At 39.3% G+C, this 26953-nt stretch overlaps 1 protein-coding gene across 3 annotated transcripts in view; it reads right to left on the reverse strand.

The window, feature by feature from the left end:
- PFKM (phosphofructokinase, muscle) overlaps window positions 1-26953 on the reverse strand; it is a gene marked incomplete at its 5' end in the record, with an annotated part of 51276 nt that overhangs the window by 16024 nt on the left and 8299 nt on the right. For 2 of the 3 annotated variants that reach the window (XM_084255211.1, XM_084255212.1), the window contains one exon: window positions 4827-4911. In XM_084255211.1, coding sequence (XP_084111337.1) covers window positions 4827-4911 — 85 coding nt within the window. Of the gene's footprint in view, window positions 1-4826; window positions 4920-26953 lie in introns of those variants that run through there. The other variant, XM_084255210.1, reaches the window with a different exon arrangement.

A 26953-nucleotide genomic window follows, 5' to 3' on the forward strand; every position in this document is an offset into this window, starting at 1 on the left:
AGCTGAGGCAGGTTTTAATTTGGGAGGGTAGAGGTAGGGATATATTCATATTTAGATAGGTTGCATCTAAATTTCTTGTGGGACATCTATGCAGAGTTGGAAGAGACTTGCAAGAGAATATGTAGATTTAGAATATGTAGAATATGCAGAATTAGAATAGGTAGAATTAGAAGGAAAAAGAGCAAGGAATGGAACCCTGAGGAAAACCAATATTGAAGGGATGAGAATGGAAATAGGGGTTCCATGAAGAAAACTAGTAAGCAGCATGGGAGACAAGAGGAGAACCAAGACTTTACAGTGTTTTAGAAACCAAAGGGCACAGATCCAAGAATTGGTAATTGTACTAAACACTTCTTATAATTGATTTAAGACAAGGACTAGAAGGTTCGGTTGGCCAAAAAGAGATCACTGGTGAGCACTAAGGTGAAAACTTACTTATGACATCAATGAAGTCTAGAAGTCTAAGTTCATACCCTCAAGTTGAAAGAATCACCCACCCCTTTCTGGGTGGTGGATGGAATCTTTCTCGAATGTTTGGGCAGAAACCGCAGGCGTTGGCCTGGCGTCCCACAGACCACCCATTATAGTCCAGCTAAAGCCTGGGGCTGAACCCATTCAGGTAAAACAGTACCCTATGCCTGCAGAATCCAAGGCAGGAATAACGCCTCATATTCGGAGGCTATTGGACTGTGGTATCCTTAAAACATGCCATTCGTCATGGAACACCCCTTTGTTACCAGTGCGAAAATCACATTCGCAAGACTTCAGGCCGGTACAGGACCTCAGAGAAGTAAATAAACGGGTCATAGATATCCACCCCACAGTCCCAAACCCTTATACCTTGCTGAGTGCCTTGCCACCTACTCATGTGTGGTACACAGTATTGGACTTAAAAGATGCCTTCTTTAGTCTACCACTAGCACCCCAAAGCCAGGAAATGTTTGCCTTTGAATGGCAGGATGCGGAACGGGGCATCAGTGGACAATTAACTTGGACAAGGACTAACATATGAAGGTGGAGGATATACAAAATGGCGAAACCTCAGCTAAGCTTGGTTCCACACAAAACTGATAAATCTGTGCAGGAAAAGGGCTTTTCAGAAGCATTAGGGAAAGTCTGTGTATTTGGAAAAAACAAGGTTAGGGTCAAAGCAAAGTCATCACTGCTTTAGGAAAGATGAAGTCAACTCAGTAAGATCAGAAAAGATATGAAACTTCTGCTTGTTTACTTATTTTCTAGACTTTCACAAGGCCTATGGGATTTTCTACTTGGCATTCTGGAGTATGGATCTTAAGAAATAAAGAAAAGACATTACTCTGAAATGTATAGGTTGAAATGATGTTGTCTGCTCCTAAGCTGAGTAAAAGTGGGGAGAAAAAATTAAGAAAAACAAATAAAAAAAGTTCTAAGTGTAAAGCAAAACAACAGATGGTAGGCAGGAAATGACCAAATCCATTAGGCAGAAGAGATTCTTTTATCTCCTCTCTCTCCCTTCTTCTGATCTCTATCCTCCCAACCTTAGAAGTCTTCCTTCCTGCCTTGAAATTAGATATCTGAATACTTTCCAGAAATCAAATTTTAGGACCTCTTTTGTGCCTCTGTATGTTGTTTCAAGCCCCTACTTCTCTAGAAACCACAGACTGGAACAAATACATAGCTTATACTAGGGAATCCTAGTAGTTCCTTGGGTTCTCCTGTCCAATTTCACTGACCTATTCTGGCCCCAGGTCAGTCCTGGCAGGCTCGGGTTGGTTGGTCCATGCTGCCTTAAATAACTCTCTGTGAGCAGCTGTCTGGCCCTTTAGAAGCAGCACAAAGGATAAGATTACCAGCACCACCCAAGGGTATTCTGTGTACAGCCAGGAGGGGCTCTGGAGAACACCCGAAAGCATGGATCTCAAATTACAACCTGCTGGGAAGAAGCTTTGGGGAGAACTACAGGTGATGGTTCCCTATGAGGAGGTAGAAAAGATTAATAAATGACACGGTCACTAAGTTTTTCAAAGCAGATGCTAATACCTTATTTATAGAGCTTTGAAGAGGATTTAAAAATTATTTAACACCAACATAAGGAATAAATGTTTGTTAAAGGTGAATTGAACTTTTTGAAGGATATGTAACTAAAAATTATAAACCCTAAAACAGCAATCCAGAGGGCCCCTGTTCCTATGAACCTTTAAAATTAGGGTAACCTTGCATTTGGAATGGACTGCCTGTCTGAAGACAGAAGGATAACGCATATGACAAAGGTCCTTTCCAGCAGAAAATGTTGATTTTATAAGGCTAAATGGCTTAGTGTGGTTTAGCAGGGCAAGGACCACTCCTGGGCTGGAAAGGGAACTAAGATTTGGCATCTAATCAGTCCAGCACCCTGGAGTTCTTGGTTTTAGAGCTTAGGGTAGTTGATTCCTGGCCACTCTTCTACTCTAAGAGATTTCTAGCTTTGCTAAACTAAGGGAAGGACAAGGCTGTAGCGTCTTTGGATTTTAGAGCACAATCTTACCTTCGCACATGGCCCAAAGCCTCTAGAGAAAAAGCCTTCCTATGCTCTCTCCCTGGGAAAACTAGGGACTATTAGACTGGTCAGGAGACGTCTGCATTTGAGCTGCTCCCTCACTTGGGATCTCTGGATTCTACATTGAAGTTTTCTGTTCTGCTTCTTCACCTCACTAGAATTTCATCCTCCACCACTCCCAGCCCCTACTCACATGCATCTGTGATGCTATTCGAACTGGAGTGGGGTGGTTCCCTGGGTAAGAGGATCCCACTGGCCCCAGCTGGACTCTCCAGAAACCAGCTTATCAATAGCCTATGTCTCCATGGATAATGATCCTTAAAGCAGGTGATGGTCATCCCTAGCACAAGAGAGGCTCAGTGCCCAGGGTCAGAAGCTGGGAAGGGATCTGCTGCTTAGACCAAGTTAAATCCTAGGTCTGCCTCTCTCTCTCTGTCTCTCCTTCCCCTCCTCCCTCCCTCTCTCTAAACCCCTTCCCCTGTTCAGAGACAAGTCTTTTTCATAATTTTATTACTCTTACTTGGACTTTTATTTTTATTTTTTATTTTTTTAGCAGATTCCCACTCCTCTTAATCTGACAACCCAATTCCACAGACCATCCTACTAAGGTTTTAGAATCAATGCAGAGTTTATATTGAAGAACTCAGTATTGGCATGGGATTCTTTCTAGGAGAAAAGAGAGAAGTGACTGAATCCAGATCAGGTCCCTACAGACTTATCTAAGACTCTACTCCAAATTGGTCACTACTCCTAAATTCAGGATTCTATGCTCTCCTTCCTCAGTTTCATCATTCTAGCATTCTCCTATTCACTACAGATTGGTAGATACGAAGATAGACAGACAGACAGGCAGGCAGATAGACAGATAAAGATAAAACATATCATAATTATAATTAAATAAGCATTAGTTTAAAAATATACTTAAAATCTAGCTTTTCTAGACATAACTAAGCAGGTTTCATTAGACAGCAGGAACTCACAGACATCAGAGTTAATAGACCAGGAAGGATCATAAGACAAAGGCAACATGTGACTTTTTCAGTGCTGTACCCTTATGCCTGCTCTCCTGCTTGGCACACGACAGATGCTCAACAATTCATTTTTTACTTATTAATATTGCACTTATTGAGTAGTTACTGTGTACCAGGCACTAGTGTAAGTACTTTACTTGAACGAAGAGTCCAGTTTCTTGAAATCTATCTTCTCCAGTTTTCATAGGTGAATCCAACCAGGTTCTTTCATTTCATTATACAAATGGATTATATTTCGTTAAGGCACATTTAATTATTTTTATTTATGCACCTGACGTAAGAATTCTAATAATGTATGATATCTTCCCTCATCAAACTGTAAGTTCCCAAAGGAAATCAACTTCTTTGCAACATACAACACAGGGATCTGTACAAAATGGGTACTTAGCACAAAGCCTAGGAACAGGGGTGCAGAGGAAAGAGGAGACTAGCTGAAACCTCTTTTTCTCATCACTGACTCCAAGTCTTGGTATTCCTTCCAGAGAGATTCAACATACTATAAGTGAAAATATATAAGATCATCAGATGGGGGGGAAATAGTTTTTAAAAAGTCACATCTGGATCTCCCACATTTTCCCAGGTATTTGATTTTTCTGACTTCTGGATTTCTTGGATTCAACCCAGAGATGGGTGCTCTCTCATTTTGCTTTCTGGCCATCCTTCCCCTTGTTTCCCCAGGAATCTATACCAATTACCCGCTGCTCTTCCTGTTTAAGGGCTAAAGAGAAAGAAGGAAAGAAAGGCCAGGAGACAAGCAGTGAAGTACAACTGTGCCTGGGAAAAGGAAATGTGCTATAGAAATGAGGTGCCTGGTCACGGCAAGTGCAGCCACTCCACAAATGTCAGAGCTACTATGTGATGATGGAGTCGTGCCCCGCAAAGACCAACTGTGGGTCTCCCCACTTCCCTGCCATGTCCAATGTAGTCAAAGTGAATCTACCTACCACTGTTGCAACAATTTTATCACTTCAGTCTCTATCCAGTGTTGCTTGAGAAAACATCAGCCTTTTAGGTCCCAGAGGACCAAAATGGTCCCAAATCATCCGAGAAACTTAGAAATTTTATGAAGATTTGAATAAATTAAAAAGCAGAGCAAACAAAATCAAAAGCACTTGGGGACTTAGTCATGACAGAGATTTTTAGGTAAGCCCAGGTTTCCAGCATGAATTGACAGCAGGAGAAAATTAAGGAAGATAGTTCTGTTCTACAGGGAATCAAGAAACCCAAGGGCTCCTCCCAGCCCTGCTTTTGTCCGCTCCCCAAGCAGGGCCCTCCTTTACCTTGGGCATCTCCACCAGAGGTTAGCACAGCAATGGCTTTGCCAATCCCCAGGGTCTTGGCTGCATGGTGCTCTTCATGGGTCATGATCCAATCTAGAATTCAAGATAATGGCCAGTTAAGAAACAGCGGGATCCAGGTGCTATTAGCTCAAGAAATGGCTTTGTCAGACTGGCTAGATCCACCTCAGCGAGGCTCTCCCACTACGCTAAATCTAGACTTTGCAGGCTGGGAGTTCTGGACTTCTTCCAGAAGACAGACTACACGCCTTCAGAGTGACAAGCTGAAATGTCACAGTAATGAAGCCCAACACTGCAAAAGTCCTGGCTAATCCCTTCCTGATCCCTCCCCCTAATGGGGGCCTATTTGGAAAATAAGCTAAGGTCAAGGAGAAAGGCAGATGACCAAATAGAAATGAGGGAGGGGAAATGAGGAAAGCCAAGTTAGCCTAAAGAATTCCTCCCTTTTCACAAAGAGATGGTGCTTACAAAGGGTAGAATAAGAAGTTTGGTACACTGACTGAGACCCAGCAAAGTGGAAGCAGAAAAAGTAAGGGCAGGCTGGTGATAGTTTAAGATTTGAGTTGAACTAGAAGTGGACATTCAGTTATAAAGGCACATTAGAGCTTGGCTGAACTAAGACTGTCACACTAGGACTGGTTAGGAATTTCCTATGTCTTTCCCCACCCCTCTCAGCCTCTCCTCCTCAGCCTCTCTTAATCCTTTATCTTGGGGTCTTGCCTCTCACACTACATAGTATCAAGTAGGAAGAGTAACACAAAGCCACTGCCACAGGCACAGATACATGTGCCATGTGAACACCTCCTATTTTTGTCTTTAGGACTTACCATTCTCAAAGAAATACATAAGACATATTTTTCTATCAATAAAATACCAGTGGAGGGCCTCCCTGGTGGCACAGGGGTCAAAGACAGCACTATCAAGCTACCACCAGCCACTGCAGCATGAGTTCAATCCAGTGCTCTATCCCAGCCAGCCAGGGAGCAACCCACATGGCGCAGCAAACCATTCCTGCCTCACCCAGTGCTCCCTTCAGCAGTGTATTTCTTCAGCAGATCTACCTCTTCTGCTCCCCACTCTCTCTGGTGAATCCTCTTACCCCCCACACCTCTGACTTACATCCCAGTTCTTCTATGCACAAATAAATAAACCTTAAAAAATGTGAAAAATAAAATGCCATGGAATTATCCTTCTCTTAGTTAACCAAGCTAAAATCTGTTATTTTTCAATTTATCTTCTCACTCTCAGAATCAAAGTGGTTACCAAATGCTATTCTCCCTTCTTATTATATTCCCCTTTCTATCCTCACTGCCTCTTTCTGCCTGAACCACCTACAATAGCTGATCCCCCTCTGCTGGTGTTTCACTGCTTCATTCTGTTACAGACACAAACCATAAACTTCCATGGAAAGGCCACAGGCCTCTAAAGCCTCGGTGGAGAGAGGTTTCATTCACATGAATAGGAGGAGCTGATGACATTTAAGACAACTCATGTGTCAGCTGTGAATCTGGGAAATCAGGGTAGCTGATAAAGACATAGGTCACATACACAACAAATCCACACACGGGCAAATGAATACATGCAGTGAGACCTGCATAAAGACACACATACATAATGACGCACAGTGTTATTAAAAGACACAGATTCATACACATACTATATATAATCAGTGCTGACAGATAAAAGCCAAACATCTTGGATTAGCATTCCAGGCTTCCACTACCTAGCCCTTGCCAATAGCTTCAACCTTTGCTCCTGTAAATTCTCAGCTCCATCATTCCCTGAACATTCTTTGTGCATCTCTTCTGTGTCTGGGCATACTATAGCCCCTCTCCAGAAGGTCACTTGATCCTTCCCACAGATCAATATCCATCTCACACCATAATTTAAGACCACTCACTACTCCAGTAAACCTCTCCAGCCTTCATAGGTCAAAGGGGGCTTCCTTTTGGACCTCCTCTAGCCACATATTGTCTGGAACTGGACCATTTGCTTAATTACTACTTCATGTGGTATTTTAATTGCTTCTTATGTACTGAAAAGGTTGGACCATTTAGGGGACAGCAAACTTCAGGCCACGGGCCAAAGCTAGACCTTCTTGAGTTTTTGTATGGCAGCAAAATAAGAAAAATGTTTACATTTTTAAACTGTTGGAAAAAATCATGACATAAAAATCATATGAAATTCACACTGCAGTGTCCACACCACCCTCATTTTTTTGTGTGTTACCCATGTCTGCTTCTGTGCTCCAACAGCAGAGTATACTATTGCAAGAGTGACCAGAGAGCTGGCAAACCCTAAAATATTTCCTGTCCGGTACAGAAAAAGCATGCAGACTATTGGGCTATATGATTGCTGAAGTCATTTTTCTTAACTAGACTGAAAACTCCTCCAGGAAAGGCTTATGTTTATTTTTTTTATGTTTATTTTTTAAAAATTGCCCACAGTCTTGAGAAATCTAGCATATAACAGGAGTTTAATAAATACTCGTTGAAAGAACTAATGAACAACAAAAATCAGGTACAAATACATGAAAATTTCATAGCAACCTTGGGTACAGATACAGCTCTAGTTTCTGCTAACACAGGGGCTGTGAGAAAGCATACAGTCACAGGAAATGTGAGGAAGAAAAACATACATGTAGACACACTAATGTTCAACTAGTGTTCATGTTCAAGTTTCTCCTGTTTTTAAAAGAGAAAGATGAAGTTGCTGGTGCAAATAGGATGCGAAAAATTTGGAAACAAAGAACAAAACGGATGCCAATGCTGATCCCTTTCCCCCAGTGTTTTCTCTTCTCATTCATTCTGAGGGCTCATCGCTGGATTAAAAAAAAAAAAAAAATCAGAGATCTTTCATCCCTGAAGGCTTCAGTGAGGGAGAGAATGAACCACACAAGGGAACTTAGGGTGTGCTGACATGCACAACACGGCTCAGATGCTTCTCCTGCGTCTCTAATAAGACAGTTAGGGAGGCACAGGGCGCAGAAACACACGCAGCTTAACATCCACGCATCCTTCATCTGCCCACAGCGACACAGGGTAGGAATAAACACATCTACATTAAACCCATCTATGAAGTCCCTGGCGTACAGACAAGCACGCAGGAGAGAGAAGTAACCGGGAGGCAGCATCACAGGCTCCCTGACAGAACTGGCTGAGCGCCAGGCCAGGAGCGCAGGACACCGAGGGCGGCGAGGTCCGAGCACCTCCCGCCATCCCTGCCGCCTCCCGGGGACGGGACGGGTCAGGGAGAGCAGGAGAGACAGCAGGCGAGGGGCTCGGCTCCTTCAGACCGCCCTGCCCATCCCCCTCGGGCCTCCTGCCGGATGCCATTCCACCTCTTCTTTTCCCTGCTGCACCCTTCGCCCTCCGCCATCGCGTCCCCTAATACGTTCGCCCCCACCTCTCTCTCGGCTGCCCCCCCACGTTCTTGGACCCAGCCCCTCTTGCCTTGAGGTCCCGGCTCTCTGCAGCAGCGGAGGCTTCCTTGCACACTGTCCTTGGGGAGGGGGAGGGGCGCCGTGAGCGGGGAGGAGCCAGGTGCCGGCGCAGGAGGGAGGAGGGGCGCGTCCCGAGCCCCCGGCGCCCGGCCCGCCCCGCCCCGCCGCTCCCGCCTCCCCGCCCGCCCGCGGCTCCGCAAGGGCATCGGCTTTTGACAGTTTCTTCTCTCCTCCGTGGTTCCTGGGCATCTCGTTTCTAGCTCAGGAGCCATCAGCTCCTGTGTGCAGTGGGAATCAGGAATTATGTAGTTGCTTCCCGTGTCAGCAGAGGCAGCTTTTTCCTAGGCTGGGCTGAGACTCCTTGCATTCAAACTTTCTCAGCAACCGGTAATGACACCGCCCCTCTGGCCCTATTCATTGTCCCCCTTCGATGTCACTCTCTGAACGTTTATTGAAAGGCTGTGTGCTAGATTTTGTATCAGGTGCTGAGAAATGAAAAGAAAAATGAAATGATCTAGAAAACCTAAATATGGGCCAGGAAAAAGAATAACTATAAGAAAGAAAAAAATCAAAATCAACAAACAACTAGGAAACTATGAACCAGAGACACTCTTTGGGGGGAGGGGGTGGAATTGGGGTCAAAATCGGGGTTGCAATTGTATGGGGAATATAAAAATTTTTTAAAAAGTGAAAAAAAAATTTAAAAAATAAAAATAAAGTTCAGCAAGAAATTATTCCACAGCAAAAATAAAAATAAAAATGGAGTGCCTGCCTTTGAGTAATGTTGAACTCTGGTATTGTCTATAGTGGGACCGCAGAAACTCCTCTTACATTTATGTTACCTTTCTCAGAGAGAAAAATACAGAAAAATTAAATAGGAATGGGGGTGCGAGAGGCAAGATCCCTGCCATGATAGCCGGTCTCTCCTGCAGTAAGGAGGGGGTGCAGGATTCTGGTAGTGAAACCAGGGTACCTGTTGAGCCACAAAGCAAACAGGATCCACCCATGGGAACGTGAGTCCATTACTCCCACAGCAAGAGGTGCATCCTGGTCTCAGGTTCTCTATACTCCTTTCTCTGTGCCACCCACACCATGGCTGCTGACCTCTTCTAGTCATCTCACTCCTTGCTGTTTCTACTGCCTTCCCCCTGTGTGTTACAGCTACAAATACTAAGAAAGCAAATCACTAGATTAAACCATTTCACCACACAGAATTAACCTTTTTGTATCAACTGTTATCAAAAACTGAAAAGACAACCCTCAGAATAAAAGACTATTTGTTAACCTTATATCTCCTAAGTGGCTAGTATTCAGCATATATAAATAACTCTTGCCACCCAATAATAAAAAGAAACACCATTTAGAAATGGACAAAAGATCTGAAAACATACCAAAGAAGATACACTGATGGCAAATAAGCTTATGAATTTATGTTCCACATCAGATGTCATCAGGGAAAACAATGAGATACTACAACCTATTAGAATGGCTAAAATAAATAAAAACTGACAATACTAAATGCTGGTAAGAAGCTGGTGGAGCAATAGGAACACTCTGTCAGTGAGAATGCAAAGTGGGATGGTAACTATAAAAAATAATTTGTCAGTTTCTAACAAAGCTAAATAGTCCTACCATATGATCCAAAAATCACACTCCTAAGTTACCCAAATGAGTTGAAAACTGTACCAGTTACAGGCCCCAACTCAAAAATAGTGAATCCTTTGCCCTCTAGGGAAAGAATTCATCAGAGACCTCTGAGGGTAGTTGCACCAAGTAAGGAATTAGTAGAGACTCATGAACTAGGGAGCCAGTCCCTGAAAGGAGAATTAATCTGGTTCCCTGAAGGGAGTTAGGAGGAGATATTTAACCGCTAAGTCAACAAGGCAGGGAGAAGTAGAACAGCATTATAGCTTGCTCTGCGATGGGCTATTCCATTCCAACTGCACATGTGAGCTTATGGCCTACTCCCTCCAGGAAACTGTGAGATTATCATTAGTTGGGATTTAATGCTTTTTCTCTAGCCTGGTGCCTCATGGTCAGCATGATGGGCTTGATGGGCAAAATTGGACAGGACTCACCAGTCCAGGATTAAGTCCACCTGGTCAAACAGGACTGGGGGCAATTCATCTTACCAGCTCAAATTCCCTTTAACTAGCTGTCTCACATCCATACAAAAACTTGAACACAAATGTTTTATTCATAATTGCCCAAAACCAGAAGCAATCAAAATGTCCTTCAAAAGTTGCATAGATAAACTGTGGTATATCCATATGATAGAAATTTATTCAGTAATAAAAAAGAATTGACTTAACAAGCCAAGAAAAGACAGAGGAACCTTAAATACATGCTGTTTAATGAAAGGAGTCAGATTGAAAGGCTACACACTGTGTGATTCTACCACCATATGACAGTCTGGAAAAGACAAAATTATAAAGACAATTAGAAGGTCAGTGGTTGCCAAGGCCTTGGAGTAGAGAGGAAGGGATAATCAGGCAAAGCACAGGGAATTTTTAGGTAATGAAACTATTCTCTATCATACTATAATGATGAATACATGACATTATACATTTGTCAAACGTATGAAACAGTACAAAGAATGCAAAGAATGAATCCTAATGTAAATTATGAACTTTAGTCAATACTAGTGTATCAATATTGGCTTATCAGTTGCAGCAAATATACTCCATTAATGCAAGATGCTAATAACAGGAGATACTGAGTGGCAGAGAGAGGATAATTCTGTACACTCTATTTAAATTTCTGTAGACCTAAAACTGCTCTAAAAGATAGTCTATTAATTTAACATACATTTTTGTTGAATAAAATATCAAATAAAATTTAATATTAAAAATTGTTTAAGTTTGCTGCAGGGGAGGGAGAGGGAGAGTGATCAAAACAGGGGAGGGAAGAGCACAAGGGACTATGGTGATGGTGCACAGGTAAATTGGTGGTGAGAATTTTACAGGGACTACACCTGAGAGGAAAAAGCATACATGCTACAAAAAGGAAGAATGATGTAAAATATATATAACATAAAAATTAAAAAAAAATGTTTGCGTTTGAGTTGGCATTTCTCTAAAGAATGTATACAAATAACCATAAGCACATGAAAGGATACACAACATCATTTCGCATTTGGGAATTGCAAGTCAAAACTATATGAGATTCCACTTCACACTTGAAAGGTTTGCCTTTACTTTATAAAAATTGAAAATAATAAGTGTTGGGGAGGATGTGAAGTTAGAACACCTGTATATTGCTGGTAGGAAGATAAAATGGTGCAACCACCATGGAAAATAGTTTAGTAGATCCTCAAAATGTTAAACATAGGGGCTTCCCTGGTGGCGCAGATGGTTGAGCGCAGCACTGTGATCCTGGCCAGCCTGGGAGATACCCACATGGCGCAGCAGACCTCTCCTGTCTTGCCTGCTGCTCCCCTCATTCTGCCTGTTCTGTTCCCTGCTCTATCTCTGGTGAAGCTTCTCACCCTCCAGCACATCTGGCCTGTACCCCGGTTCTTGTATGTATAAATAAATCAATCTTTAAAAAAAAAAATGTTAAACATAGAGTTACCATATAACCCAGCAACTCCACTTCTAAGTATACACCCAAGGAAAATAAACACATGTACACACACACACGAATGTGTGTCCCCATGTTAACAGCCACATTATTCATAATAGACAAAAAAGTGTAAATGGTTCAAATGTTCATCAACTCATACATGGACAAATAAAATGTGACAAATTCATACCACAGAATTTTAGCTGGTGAGAAAAAGAAGAACTGGCACATGCTGCAACATGGATGAACCTTGAAAACATGCTCAGGGGCAGTCATTCAGAAAACACCACACAGTACATGATCCTACCAATACATAATGTCCAAGATAAAAACATCAATAGAGACACAAAGCATGATGGCAAGGGAATGACTGATTGCTTTTGTAGGTGATGAAAACACCTAAACACCACATAACTGAAGAACTTTATGAATATACAAAAAAAAAACACACTGAATTGTAGACTTAAATTTCTTTTTTTATTTTTGAAAGGCAGTACCTTGTTTTGCATTGTTAATATTTTGACAGTATAGGATTTCTCCTCTCAGGCGTGGTCACCTAGCTCTCCCACCATCAAAGCACCCACAGTCCTCACTACAGTCTATTGTGCTCCCCTCCCCCTTCCTTCTCTCTCACCACTCCTCCCCTTCCCCCTCCCCCTCTTCTTTCTCCCCCCTCCTTAATGGATGCCTCAGAACATGTTGGTTTTAATGTTTGTCACATATAAGTGACATCATCCAGTATTTATCTTTCTCCTTCTGGCTTATTTCACTTAGCATAATCCCTTCCAGTTCCATCCATGTTCCCACAAATGACTTGAGTTTGTTTTGGTTTTTTTTTTTGATCACTGAGTAGTACTCCATTGTGTATTCATACTGAATATTCTTGATCTACTCATCTGTTTTGGAGCACTTAGGTTGTTTCCATATCTTGACTGCACTTTAATTTCAATGAAGTCAAACTTATCAATTATTTCTTTTATGGATCATGTCTTTGGTGTTGTATTTTAAAAGACATCAACATACCTAAGGTCATCCAAGTTTTCACCTATGTTAACTTTTAGAATCTTTATAATTTTAATTTTCCATTTGAGTGCATGATCTATTTTGAGTTTGTTTTTGTGAAGGAGGTAAGGTCTGCATACAGATTCCGCTGTTGTTGTTTTGCATGTGGATGTCCAGTTGTTCCATCATCATTTGTTGCAGAGGCTGATTTGGATCCATTGCAATGTTTTGGCTCATTAATCAAAATCAGTTTACTGTATTTGTAGGAGTCTATTTCTGAGCTCTCTATTCTGTTCCATTGATGAATTTGTCTAGTCTTTAGCAAATCTCATAATATCTTGATTTCTATAGCTTTTTTGGTAACTCTTTAAGTTGGGTAATGTCAGTCTTCTACTTTGTTCTCTTTCAGTATCATGTTGGCTTATCTTTCTATATAAACTTTAGAATCAGTTTGTTGATATCCATGAAAATTTGCTGGGATTTTTATTGGAATTGCATTGGATCTTTTGATCAAGTTGGAAAAAACTGACATCTGGTTCATAATGAATCTTCCTAGTTATGGACACAGACTCAACTTATTTAGTTCTTTGATTTCACTCATCAGAGTGTTATAGATTTCCTCATATATATCTTATATACATTTTGTTATATTTATATCTAAGTATTAAAGTTTGAGGGTGCTAATATAAATGAATAGGAATCGAGAAAGAGCTTTCAACCTGTCAATCCTGTCCGTGTCTGGGACACAGTATTTAATTTCAAATACCACTTGGCTATTTCTGATATATAGGAAAGCAATTGACATTTGCATATTAATTAACCTTGCATACTGCAAACTTACTATTAACCACTGATTAGTGCAAGAGCTATTTGTCAATTCTCTTGGATTTTCTGCCTAGGCAATGGTGTCATCTGTGAACAAAGACAAATTTAAATCTTCTTTCTCCATCTGCAGACTTTTTATTTCCTTTTCTGACCTTACTCCATTAACAAAGACTTAACACAAAGTTGAAAAGGAGTAGTGCAAGAAAACATCTTTGCCTTGTTTAAAGGAATAGCTTCAAGATTTTTAGCATTAAATATGATGTTACCTGTAGGGTATTTTTTGTAGATAGCCATTATCAAGCTAAGAAAATTCCCAATTCTGGCTTACTGAGAATTTTTTATCATGAATGGGTGTTATATTTGTCAAATGCTTTTTCTTTATCTAGTGATATGCTATTGTGATTTCTCTATTTTAATCTGCTTATGTGATTATATATTTATATATGTATATATATAACATATGTGGATATATATATATATATGGGTTTTATATATATATGATTTTCAAATGATGAAACATACCTGAGCTAAATCCTACTTGGTCATGGTATATAATGCTTTTTTTTGTTGTTTGTTTGTTTTTTCATTCAATTTCCTAGTATATTTTTTGAGGATTATTGCATCTATGTTCATAACAGATGGTTTTTAATTTTATTATTTTATAATGGTTTTAGCTGGCTTTGGTGTTTTGATGATGCTGGTCTCGTAGAATGTATTAGGAATTGTGTCTCTGTTTCTGTCTTCTGAAAGTGATTGTGAAAACTGGGTGAACCCATCTGGGCCTAGGAATTTCTTTTTTTCAAAATTTTTTAATTATTGTTATAATGTATTAGACATAGTCTTATTCAGATTGTTTTGTTATGTAAATGTTATCAGATTATTTCTCTCAAGGAATTAGTGCATTTCATATAGGTTATCAAATTTGTGGACACAGAATTATTCATAGTATTCCTTTATAAACCTTTAAATATTCATAGTATCTGTAGTGAGGTGCTCATTTCTGATACTTACTGATCTGTGTTCTTTTTGTTCTTGGTTCAGTTAGAGCCTTATATTTTTATTAGTCTTTTCAAAGAACCAGTTTTTGTGTTCATTGATTTTCTCTATTCAATTATATTGATATTTGCTCCAATTCTTATTTATTTTCTTTTTCTTACTTTGGATTTCACTAATTCTTTTTAATTTTCTAAGGTAGAAACTTAAATTATCAAATTTAGATCTTCTTTTCTAATATGTGCACTCTGTTATAAATTTACCTCTAAGCACTGTTTCTGCTGCATCACAGAAAATTTGATATTGTTTTCATTTTCACTGAGTTCTAAACATTCCTTAGTTTTTCTTTGGATTTCTTCTTTGACCCATTCATTATTAGAAGAATGTTATTTAGGGCCTCCCTGGTGGTGCAGCAGTTGAGCGCTGGGCTGCAACGCTAGTTCGATCCCCAGGCACTGGCGAGGGTCCCACATGGCGCACAGACCTCTCCTGTGTGCCCTCTGCTCCCCTCAGCAGTTCCTTCGTCAGTCTGCCTGTTCTGTTCCCCGCTCTGGCTCTGGTGAATTCTCTCACCCTCCCGTGCTTCTGACTATACCCTGTGCTTGTATAAATAAATAAATAAATATTTTTTTTAAAAAAGTGTTAAAAAAAAGAAGAATGTTATTTAATCTCCATTTATTTGGGGATTTTCCTGTTATTGGTTACTCATTTAATTCCATTGTGGACTGAGAAGATATTTTATGACTTCTGTTCTTTTGAATTTGTTGTGTTCTGTTAACTAGAACATCTTGGTGAATATTCCATGTGAACTTAAGAAAAATGTGTAGTCTGCTGTTGTCGAATGAATTGTTAGCATTAATTATACCCAGTTGTATAGCATTATGGAGTTCAAGAATATCTTTACTGATTTTATGTCTGCTTGATCTGTCCACTTCTGAGAAAAGAATGTTAAAGTCTCCAACTCTGATACTGGATTTGTCTACTTCTCCTTGCACTTTTATCATTTGCCTGGCATACTTTGAAACACTGTTATGTTCTCTTGGAGAATTGACCCCTTTATTGTCATATAATGCCTTTCTTTACCCCTAATAATTTTGCTTAGTCTAAAATATGCTCTTCCTCAAATTAATTTAACCAATTCTGTTTTGTTGGGCATTAGTATGATATATGGTTCTTCATCCATTTACTTTTAATCTATGTGTCTTCATATTTGAATGGGTTTCCAGTAGACAACATAGAACTGGGTAATGTTCTTTTAATCCACTTTCATAATCTGTCTTTCAATAGGCGTATTTATACCACTGACATGCAATGTGATCATTGAGTTCAGCAAATTGGTTACAGAGTGAAGATATCAGGCTTGCCTCTTCCACATACTCACAACCATATTGTAGTAGAACCACCCCAAAAACCCATGAGGGAAAAACAGGCAACCACAGCACACTTTGGGAATAATGATCCAGTAGAAAAGGGTAGAAAAACTTTAAGTGAACTTTGTTTATTCCAATATCAGGGCAGTACAACCCAGAAGAGGGAGGGACTGTTGTTTTACAGAATCCCCTATCTATGATAGTTAACTTGGGCACACACCAATATTGGGGCCTCCTGAGACCTGGCATTGTACTGGGGGTGCTCAGTGTTGGTACCCAGAATAGAGAGTACACTGTTGAAGAGCCACAGGGGTTGCAGAGCAAGGATTTCTGACTTGAGCCTGAGGCTCTCAATATAGAACAGTTTGAGTCTGAATCAGCAGGAGAAGTAGGCAGAATGAATAATCTCCTCACATAAGAGGCTATTACTTGAAGCTGAAGGTGGGATATTCAAAACATTTGCCCCCACCCCAGGACTAAAACCAAAACAACAAAGGAGCACTTGAATTTTAAAATTAGAGCTCAATCACCTGTCAATAACAGGAGCAAACAAGCCAGGACAAGGCTCTTTGCTGGAATAGAGAGAACAATTCCTGCCCTGTGAACCCATATCAACTACAAGGCATGCCCGGTGCTGCATCTAGTTATCAAAAGTAATCTAGTGTAGAAGCAGACAAGAGACTCTAAGACTTATAAGACTTATATAAGACTGACATGAAATGACTAAGTTGGAGCAGCTAGCCTAGAGGAGGGCATCACTGTGGAGCCCACCACACAACTCTGATATCAATAGCACAGAAGGAAACTTCCTGATGTTTATAGCAGTTTGGTTCCTTACTTCCCTAGTACTCTTTATACTTACTACCCAACCCAAGAACAAGGATCTCTGGCTTGATATAAGTTCTTTGATTAATTCAGCAGGTGTAAAGACAACAGTCAGAGGGCCTCCCCAGTGGCACAGCGGGTTGAGCGCTGCACTGTGAAGCTGTCCGCAGCCTCTACAGCACAGGTTCAATTCCAGGCCTGCCAGGGAGAAAACCACATGGCATGGCAGACCTCTCCCGTCTCGCCCGCTGCTCCCCTCAGCAGTGTATTCGGTCTGTCTGCCTGTTCTGCTCCCTGCTCTCACTGGTGAATTCTCTCACCCTCCCGTGCTTCTGACCTTCTGTTCTTGTATAAATAAATAAATCTTAAAAAAAAAAAAGGCAACAATCAGAAAGTCTATCTCTATTATAAAGTATAAAACTTTAAAGTGAGGAGACAGAAGAACATACTACAAGTTCTGGAGAGAGAAAAAAAAACACCTGAAAGGAGTCTCAATCTAGCAGAACATGACTGAAGAAGAGTTCAAGTTAACAGTTCTAATAACACTTGTGGAATGCAAAGAAACAACACAGATTATAAAACAACAGCAGAGTAGAGAAAAAGAAAATATGAGGCATCTACAATGAGAAATAACAGAGCTAAGAAGCTCTACAACTGAATTACAAAACATAATTGAGGGCCTCCACAGCAAAACACAAAAGCAATGGAGAGAATTAATGAGCTCAAAAGCACAATATTAGAACAATGCAAAGAAAAAAGAATTAAAAATGAAAATAGTATAAGACCCTTTGGGATAACCTAAAGAGAAATAACATCCATATTGTGAGGGCCCAAGTAGGAAAAGAGAAATACACTTATTTTCTTTTAATAGAAGACTTATTAAAAGAAATAACTGCTGGGCCTCCCCTGGTGGCACAGTGGTTGAGTGCTGGGCTGCAAGGCTGCCCACAACCTCTGCAGCGCCGGTTCGTTCGCTGGCGCCAGCGAGAATCTCAAAAAAAAAAAAAAAAGAAAGAAAGAATTGCTGAGAACCATCTAATTCTGGGAAACAAACCAGACATCATAATCCAAGAGACCCAAAGAGCTCCAAACAAAATAAATCACATAAGCACACACCAAGACACCTTATAATAAAGTATTGGAAGCCAATGACAAGGACAGGTATTTAAAACATCAAGAGAAAAAAAATCAGAACACAGGAAAAAAAAAAGAACACAAATCAGACCGTCAGCATGCTTTTCACTAGAAACATAACAAGGAACAAAGAACTGGAATGTAATATTTTAAGTACGTAAATAAAAAAAATTCCATGAGACTCCCCTGGTGGCGCAGCTGTTGAGTGCTGGGCTGCAAAGCTGCCCTCAGCCTCTGCAGCGCTGGTTCCATCCCTGGCCACGGGGCGAGGGTCCCACATGGCGCGCAGACCTCTCCTGCTGCCCACTGCTCCCCTCAGCAGTGTATTTCGTCAATCTGCCCGTTCTGTTCCCCGCTCTGGCTCTGGTGAATTCTCTCACCCTCCCGCGCTGCTGACTGTACCCAGTGCTTGGATAAATAAATAAATAAATCTTAAAAAAAAAAAAAAGAAAAGAAAAGCAAAACTAAAAGAATCTACCAATGTGAAGCTGCACATGAAACAAATCTTAATAGGGTTATTAAAGAGCAAAAACAATGCATTTAGAGGCAATGGAAGAGGAGGAGAGTAACAATGTGGCCCATCAAAACAAGAGAGAGATGAGGCCATGTAACAGATCATAAAAATAGCCCATCATATACTAATTAATCTCAGAAGCAAAGAAAACAATGGAGAATATAAACAGCTAGGACTATAACGAACTAGAAAGCTTCTATACAGCAAAAGAGACACCCCACTGAATCAGAAAAATATTTGCACACCATACATCTCATAAGGGGCTGATATTGAGGCTCTACAAAGAGCCCACACAACTCAACAAAAACAAATTAGACAACCCAATCAAAAAATGGGCAGAAAAGCAAAATAGACACTTCTCCAAAGAAGAAAAGCAAATGGACAACAGGAATATGAAAAAACGTTCATCATCAGAGTTAGAAGGGATTATACTCAGTGAAATTAGACAGAAGGTAAAGGAAAATATCAGATGATTTCATTTATAGAAGGAATATAGGGAACCAAATAAGGGATCAGGAAAAAAAATAAGTAAAAAAAAAAAAACAAAATTAGCAGGCAACGGTAAATCAGAGTCATTCTGCAAGGGAGAGGGAGGGAGAGAGTTCAAAACAGGGAGAGAAGAGTACAAGGGACTATGGAGATGGTTCACAGGTGAACTGGTGGTGGGAATTTTATGGGGAATACACCTGAAAGGAGAAAGCATACAAGCATACATTGTACAGAAATGAACAATTATGTAAAATATATATATACATATATAAATAAATAATAATAAAAAAAATCACAAAAAGAGGGAAAAAATGTTCATCATCACTTGTTAACAGGAAATGCAAATCAAAACCACGAGATACCACTTCACATGTGTGAGAATGGCTCATATCAAAAACAAACATACAAACAAAAAAACCCCAGAAACCAGTGCTGGTGAGAATGTGGAGAAAGAGGAACCCTCTTACACTGCTGGTGGAAATGGAAACCAGTCTAACCATTATGGAAATCTGTGTGGTTTCCTCTAAAAACTAGAAATGGATCTGCCATACAACCCAACTATTCCAATCCTTAGAATCTACCCAAAGAATACAACAACACTAACTCAGTAAGAAACCTGCACTCTTATGTTTATTGCAGCACTATTTACAATAGCCAAGATATAGACACAACCCAAATGCACAAAGCTGAAGAATAGATCAAGATGTGGTATATATATATACACAATGGACTCAGTGATCAAAAAAGATAAACTCATGCCATTTTTGGCAAGATGGTTGGAGCAGGAAGGATTGATGTTAAGTGAAATAAGTCAGAAGAAAAAAAAATAAATATCAGATGGTTTCACTTATATGTGTAATGAATAAAAACCAAACAAAGGGTCAGACAAATATAAACCTTGGAAGCTGAACATATATATGAGGTATTTATGAGGAGAGAGAGTGGCAAGGGGGGTAGAAGGGAAGAGCACAAGGGAATTAGGTGATGGATTATGGGTGCTTTGGTGGCAGGACAACTATGGTGAACACACCTGAGGGCAGAAATCATATATTGTCTAAAAATTAAATAATAAAATTAACACCAAGTTTATGTAAAAAAAATACATATGCACTGAATAATAGAGCACTGAGATACATAAGACAATTAGTAAAGAATTAAAGAGAGATATTAACAACAAGACAATAATACCAGGGGATTTAAATGCCCTACTTACAACAAGGGACAGATCAACATGACAATGAATAAATAAGGAAACATTAGCTTTAAATGAGGAGTCAGAAAAAAGTAGGTCTAACAGACATCTACAGAATACTCCACCCAAAAACTGCTACAGGTACATTTTTTTTTTCAATCATGTGTGAAACATTTTTAAGAATAAAGCATATTTTAAGAAACTAGTAAATTTTCAATAAAGTTATGAAGATCAGAATTATATCTCACATTCTCTCTGACCATAATGTCATTTTAGAAATCAACAATAAGGGGGAAAAATGGAAAAACTGTAAATACATGGAACAAGCATGGTAATTGAAATCTGGTGGAAAGCAAAAAGACACCTTTACAACCTAATTCTATCAATGTTTTAAAGAAGAATTAATGACCATCTTGCTCAAATTATTCTTTAAAATACAAAAAGAGGGAATGTTCCTTAACATATTTTTAATGCCAAGACTACCCTAATACTGAAACCAGATAAAGACAGCTCAAGAAAAGTAAATTATAGACCAAGATCCTTGACAAACTATAACACAAAAATCTTCAACAAAATACTAGCAAATTAAATTCAACAACATATCACAAGGATTATACACTATAATCAAGTGGGATTTATCATAGGGATATAAGAATGGTTTAATACAAATCAGTTAACCAATGTAGTACAGTAAAGATAAAATCAGAGAATGAAATCAATAGATACAGAAAAAGCACCTGATAAAATTAAACAAGATGGAAATGGAAGGAACCTACCTCAATATAATAAAGATCATATATCACAACCAACAGTCAAAGTTATCAGATGTAAATAGGAAATAAAGGGAATTCAAGTCAGAAAAAAAGGAAAAAAAACTATTACTATTCAGAGATGATGTGATAGCATGTATAGAAAACCCTAAAAATTGCATAAAAAATTGTTAGAAACAATAAATGAAGACATCAAAGTGTCAGGTTACAAAATCAATATACAAAAATCCATAGCTTTTTAATACACAAACAGCAAACAAGAAGCAAAAGAAATTAAGAACATAACTACATTTATAATTGCTTGAAAAATAATTAACTGAGGCAGTAAGAGACTTGTACAAGACAGGGATCCAATGAGAACTGCAACATACAAGGATAATCCATGCTCATGGATGGGGGCGGGGTTCAGTATAATCAAAATGACTATCCTGCCTAAAATTACTCCAAAAATTTATGTAATCTCCATCAAAATACCAGCAGTATTTTTCAAAGAAATTAACAAAAAATATTGGAAAAATTTTTGAACTGCAAAAGGCCTTGAATTGCAAAAGAAACCCTGAGAAAAAAGAAAAGAAACAGAGGTATCATGTTACCTGATTTCAAACTTCTCTATAAAGCAACAATGCTAAAAACAATATGGTATATACACTAAAAATAGATACATGGACCAATGGAATAGAATCAAAATTGCAGAAATAAATCCATGCACATACCAGCACCTAATCTATGAAAAAGCAGCTATGATCATACAGTATGGTGAGAACAATCTCTTTAATAAATGGTGCTGAGAAAAGTGGAAAACCACTAATAAAAGAATGAAGTTGAATCACTCACTAATCCCACAATTAGCTCCAAATGGACAACTAAGACATTGAATGGGTGAAAATCACACAAAACTGATAAAGGATTAATATACAAGAAATATAAAAAGCTCACAAAATTCAACAGTAAGAAAACAAACAACCCAATTAATAAATAGGCAGCAGATATGAACATACAATTCACCAAAGTAGATATTTGAAGGCCGATATGTAGATGAGAGAATGTTAATCATTTCTTCCAATAAGAGATGCAAATTGAAATCACAATGATATACCATCTCACAGCTGTGAAAATGGTGATATTAAAAAGTCCTTCGACAAAAAATATTGGAGAAAATGTGGAAAAAAAAGGAACTCTATTTTTGGGAATGTAAACTAGTGCAACCATTATGGAAAGCAACCTGGTTTCAAATACTTCTTTCAGTTCTTTTTCATACTCTGTCCCATTACATGTGTGTTATACCTTTTGTAGTTGCTGGTTATTCAAATTTTATTGATTTACTATTTGTTTACAAAACTATGATTTGGGGAGTACAGAATTATTTGATATGTGCATATGCTTCAATCACTCATCATCAGAGTTCTAGTCACATCATAGTATCAAATTGACCCCCCTCTACTCACTGAACCACCTTCCTTCCTCTGGTAACCACATATTTTTCAGTCTGACAATTGTTTTTGATGTGTTTTGCCAGTTTGTTTCTTTACATTCCACATAATAGTAAAGCCATTCAGTAACTCTCTCATTTCCTGACTTATTTCTCTTAGCACAATCACCTCATATTGTAACTGTTTCCTTTTACATATGCCTTGTAATTTTTTTCTGGATAGTCAGACATGATGCACTGGTAAAAGGAAGTGCTGTAAATAGGTCTTTAGTAATGTAAAAGTGAGGTGTGGGGAGAGAGGAAGTATTCTATTGTACTATTATTAGGTTTTAGTCTTGTGTTAAGCCCCTGGACTCTGAACTTTACAAATTTCTCAGGTTTTTCTCTCCCCTCCCTTAGGTGGAACAGGTGACTGGAGTGAACTGGAGCAGGGTATTTCCCTTACTTATGTTAGTTGGGCTCTAATAATACACCAGAAAAGTAGGCTCTGGTGAACCAGTTTTCCCTAAAGGCAGACCTTGTTAAGAACAGAGAGGGCCTCCCGGGTGGCACAGCGGTTGAGCACTGGGTTGCGAAGCTGCCCGCAGCCTCTGCAGCACCTATTCGATCCTTGGCCAGCCGGCGAGGCTCCCACATGGTGTGCGGACCTCTCCTGCCGCCTGCTGCTCCCCCCAGCAGTGTATTTCATCAGTCTGCCTGTTCTGTTCCCCACTCTGTCTCTGGTGGATCATCTCACCCTCCCATGCAGCTAGCCTGTACCCAGTGCTTGCATAAATAAATAAATAAATAAATCTTTAAAAAAAAAAGAACAGAGATTCTGGTGTATTTCAAAACTGTTCCTTTTCTCTGCCCACTGCTTGAAGCCCTGGAGACTTTTTCCTAATATTAACTAGGAATTTGGTTAGGCTTCTGGAAGTAAATCTCACAATATTGTAGGCAGCCCTCTTTGAATCCTGAAGTTTTTAAATTCCTAGAGTTGTCTGCACTGAACCTCCAGCAATCTGTCAATCACAGTTCAGGTTTTCTCATTCCATCACAGTTCCCAAGTGTTTCTACTCATGGGTCTCTGTTCAGTGAGCAGTGATGACCTATATTCACCTATCCCTCCAATTGGGAAGGCAGCAGTTTGCCCTGTGTCCTCCCCTCTTATGAATCCAAGAAGACGTGTTGACTTTTCAAACTTTTTATTTTAACTTTTTGTTAGGATGGAATGGCAATTTTGAAATTCCTTACTTGGGGAATCAGAAAAATGAAAGTCCAAATTAAACACTTTAAACAGGTAAATTTTATATGTAAATTATATCTCAATAAAGATGTTTTAGAACTTTGGAGAAGGAAAAGCTGAAAAATTCCCTACATACTCTCAGGCTTCTAACTCCAACAATGAAGCTGAAGGCTGAAATCTGCAAGGCAAGTGGTCACTCCCCCATTCCACTTATTACCAATTTCTGTGTCTTTCTGAAAATGTTCTTAATTACTACATTAATGAGTATATCTTAATTAGGTGAAGGTAAGCAAATGTCACTCAGTTACTCATAATCTTATCTCAAGATATTTCATCCTTTTATATCCCTTTGTATGTCAGGATCAATCATCCCTAGGAATTCCTAGAAAATTAAATGAGTACAAAACTCGGATATATCATCTCAAAAGGCACATCAGAAATTTACAGGTCAGTTGGGGTGGGAGTCCCCAAAAAAGAAGAATTTTCTCAGAATTCCTTGACTATGGTTATCTTAGAGCAATCCCCCAACTTGAAAATATTACTTTACATATAAACTGGTAATATATAATATATATATATATATAAAATACAGAGTAGCTAGGGGGAGAAATATGCTACATTAAGAAATGACCGTAGGGCCTCCCTGGTCCCCTAGTGGTTAGGTCTTAGTGCTACCACCACTGCGGTCTGAGTTTGGAACCCGGCCAGATTGCTAATCCATATATGGCACCGTAGACCTCTCCTGTCTCCCCCCACCCCCCAACATCCCCCTTAGCAGTGAATTCAGTAAATCCACCAGTTCTATTCCCTACTCTGTCTCTGGTGAATCCTCTCACACCCTGCACCTCTGGCCTATACCCCAGTTCTCCTAGGCAAAAATAGATAAATAAAATCTTTTAAAAAATGGTTAAAAAAAGAGAAATGACTGTGTGTTCCTGATAGGCATCTTAAGCAATGCATATTCTTTATTAACTCATTCATACATTCAACAAATATTTATTAACGACTCATTATGTGCCAGTTGTTTGTGCCAGGTATTGAGGAATAATAAGCTCACATGGATTTTACAATCAGGAGGGACTGTCAAAGGTTTATAGGAACCTTTCATTGGATTTGGACATAAGAAAGAAATCAATGACCCAATTAATGATTGTAATAAATCCAGTTCTTACAAAAATGTTAGCTGGGAATAAATGGAGTAGGAAAAAAAGGAGGAGGAGACCTGAAAAGTAAAACTTTGCCAGAGCTTATTTTGTACTGTTTGAGAGAAAGACACAAAATATTCTAGCATTATAGAGATGAATGATGATGAATTGGTGATAGAGCCTTGAAAATAGATTTTAATTAATTTTAATGCTAAAATCCATGACCATATATTTCACTTTTTACTAATTTTCAGTTTATCAAATAATCTTAAATGTCAAAACTATTTTCCCAGGAACTTTAACATGGAAGGGGTGTCTTAGCTATGCAAAAATATTTGCATGCATAATGTGATAGTGGGCTGATGATAAGACAAATATTAGAGATCTGGGAAGTTCTAAAAAATAAGGTATATGTCCAATTCTCATCCTTCTAATGGAGGAGGCTGAGATGCATCCCTCACGGCAGAGTGTGGTATATGAAGCCTATAGGTAAATGTAGAGGAAGAGCAGGATGAGGAAGGGGTTTAAACACTACCATGCAGCATAATGTAATGTGTCAGAGCAGAGCTAAGCAAAATTAGAGGACCAAAATCCATCAGAGCAAAGAAACAAATTAGTCAAACAAGAGACAGTGTCAACAAATTCTTGAGGCAACCAACCTAGACAATAGCTAAATTTGTACTCATTCCAAAATTATTTTCATTGCTGGTATGGTTTAAGATGGTTGGAAAAAGAACACCCTGGGTGCTTCCTCCAGAGGAGAAATCTATTGGCTTTGCAATGGAAAAGAAAGGGGGACTCTTTGACAGACTTCTCAGGAGGGATTTTGTCCATTTTACTAACTCAAGTACTAACTAGGGTATCACTAAGAAGTCAAGAACTTTGTCCAAAACATAATCAACTTTCTTCAATTATTGAGGTTGGTTAATAGAATTCAAGGTTTAGAGGACTTGGCAGAGAATATGGGGAAAAGAAGTATTGGACCCATAAGAAGAGGTCAACTGGAGTGAGAGGTCATATGGTTAAAATCCAGTAGTCCTACCTCATACTAGCTGGTGGTTTTCTTCTTGTTTTCACCAAGTCATGTAAAGCTAATGTGCACAGAGGAGAACCAAATGTCATATCCCAGTATCCAGCAATGAGATGCCTACTCTTTCTGTTGATCCTCAGTATATAGGAAGACATTTTGAATATCCTCTTTCACATCCCAGAGCTCTCCAGATATCAGTAAGCTATTGGAATATTGGTATGAAGTCCAGGTAAAAAGTAGGGGCAAAAATGATAATTATTATGAAAAAAGGCATTATAGGGGAGAGAAGTGTAAAAATGTTTAAAGACATTCTGCAGCAGCTAGGTATGAAGAGCACTTGTGGAGATAAAGTACCAGGTTCATATGCTCTGATCATACCTGTAGGCAGCAAATAGGTAAATGAAGATGTAAAGAGTTTTGGATGGTGCCCTCTAAAGCAGGGTAAAACTAGACATAACTGCCACGTAAATGAGTAATTCATAAAAACAGAAGATCCTCTTGACAATGACAACCAAAGGTTGGCATACATGGGTGACAATAAAGAGTGTATTGTATTAATACTTATGAGCTATTCACTACCACCAGTATAACTATGGAATGGGTACAGATCTACATATAGTCTACTATGATGAAAAGAAAAAGACAATGTTCATAAAGGAATGAGGATGATATTTAGGAATGGGAAATAATTATGGCAGTCATCCTGGTGTAATTCTAATCCAGGAGAATAAGAAATAGCATATTATAGTATATACATATAGCATATATATAAATACTGAGCACCTATTACATGTTAAGACACTATTGTAGGGGGCCTCCCCGGTGGCGCAGCGGTTGAGCGCTGGGTTGCGAAGCTGCCCGCGGCCTCTGCGGTGCCGGTTCGATCCCCGGCTGCTCCCAGGCCACTGGAGGAGGGTCCCACATGGCGCGCAGACCTCTCCTGCCGCCCGCTGCTCCCCTCAGCAGTGTACTTCGGTCCTTCTGTCTGCTCTGCTCCCCGCTCTGGCTCTGGTGAATTCTCTCACCCTCCTGCGCTTCTGACTGTACCCAGTGCATGTATAAACAAAACAAACAAACAAACCAGCAAACAAATAAAGCATGCCTCTATAAAAAAAAAATAAATAAAATAAAAAAAAAAAAAGACACTATTGTAGGTTCAA

This window comes from Talpa europaea, assembly GCF_964194135.1.
Source record: "Talpa europaea genome assembly, chromosome: 15".
In the NCBI taxonomy this organism is placed as follows: Eukaryota; Metazoa; Chordata; class Mammalia; order Eulipotyphla; family Talpidae; genus Talpa; species Talpa europaea.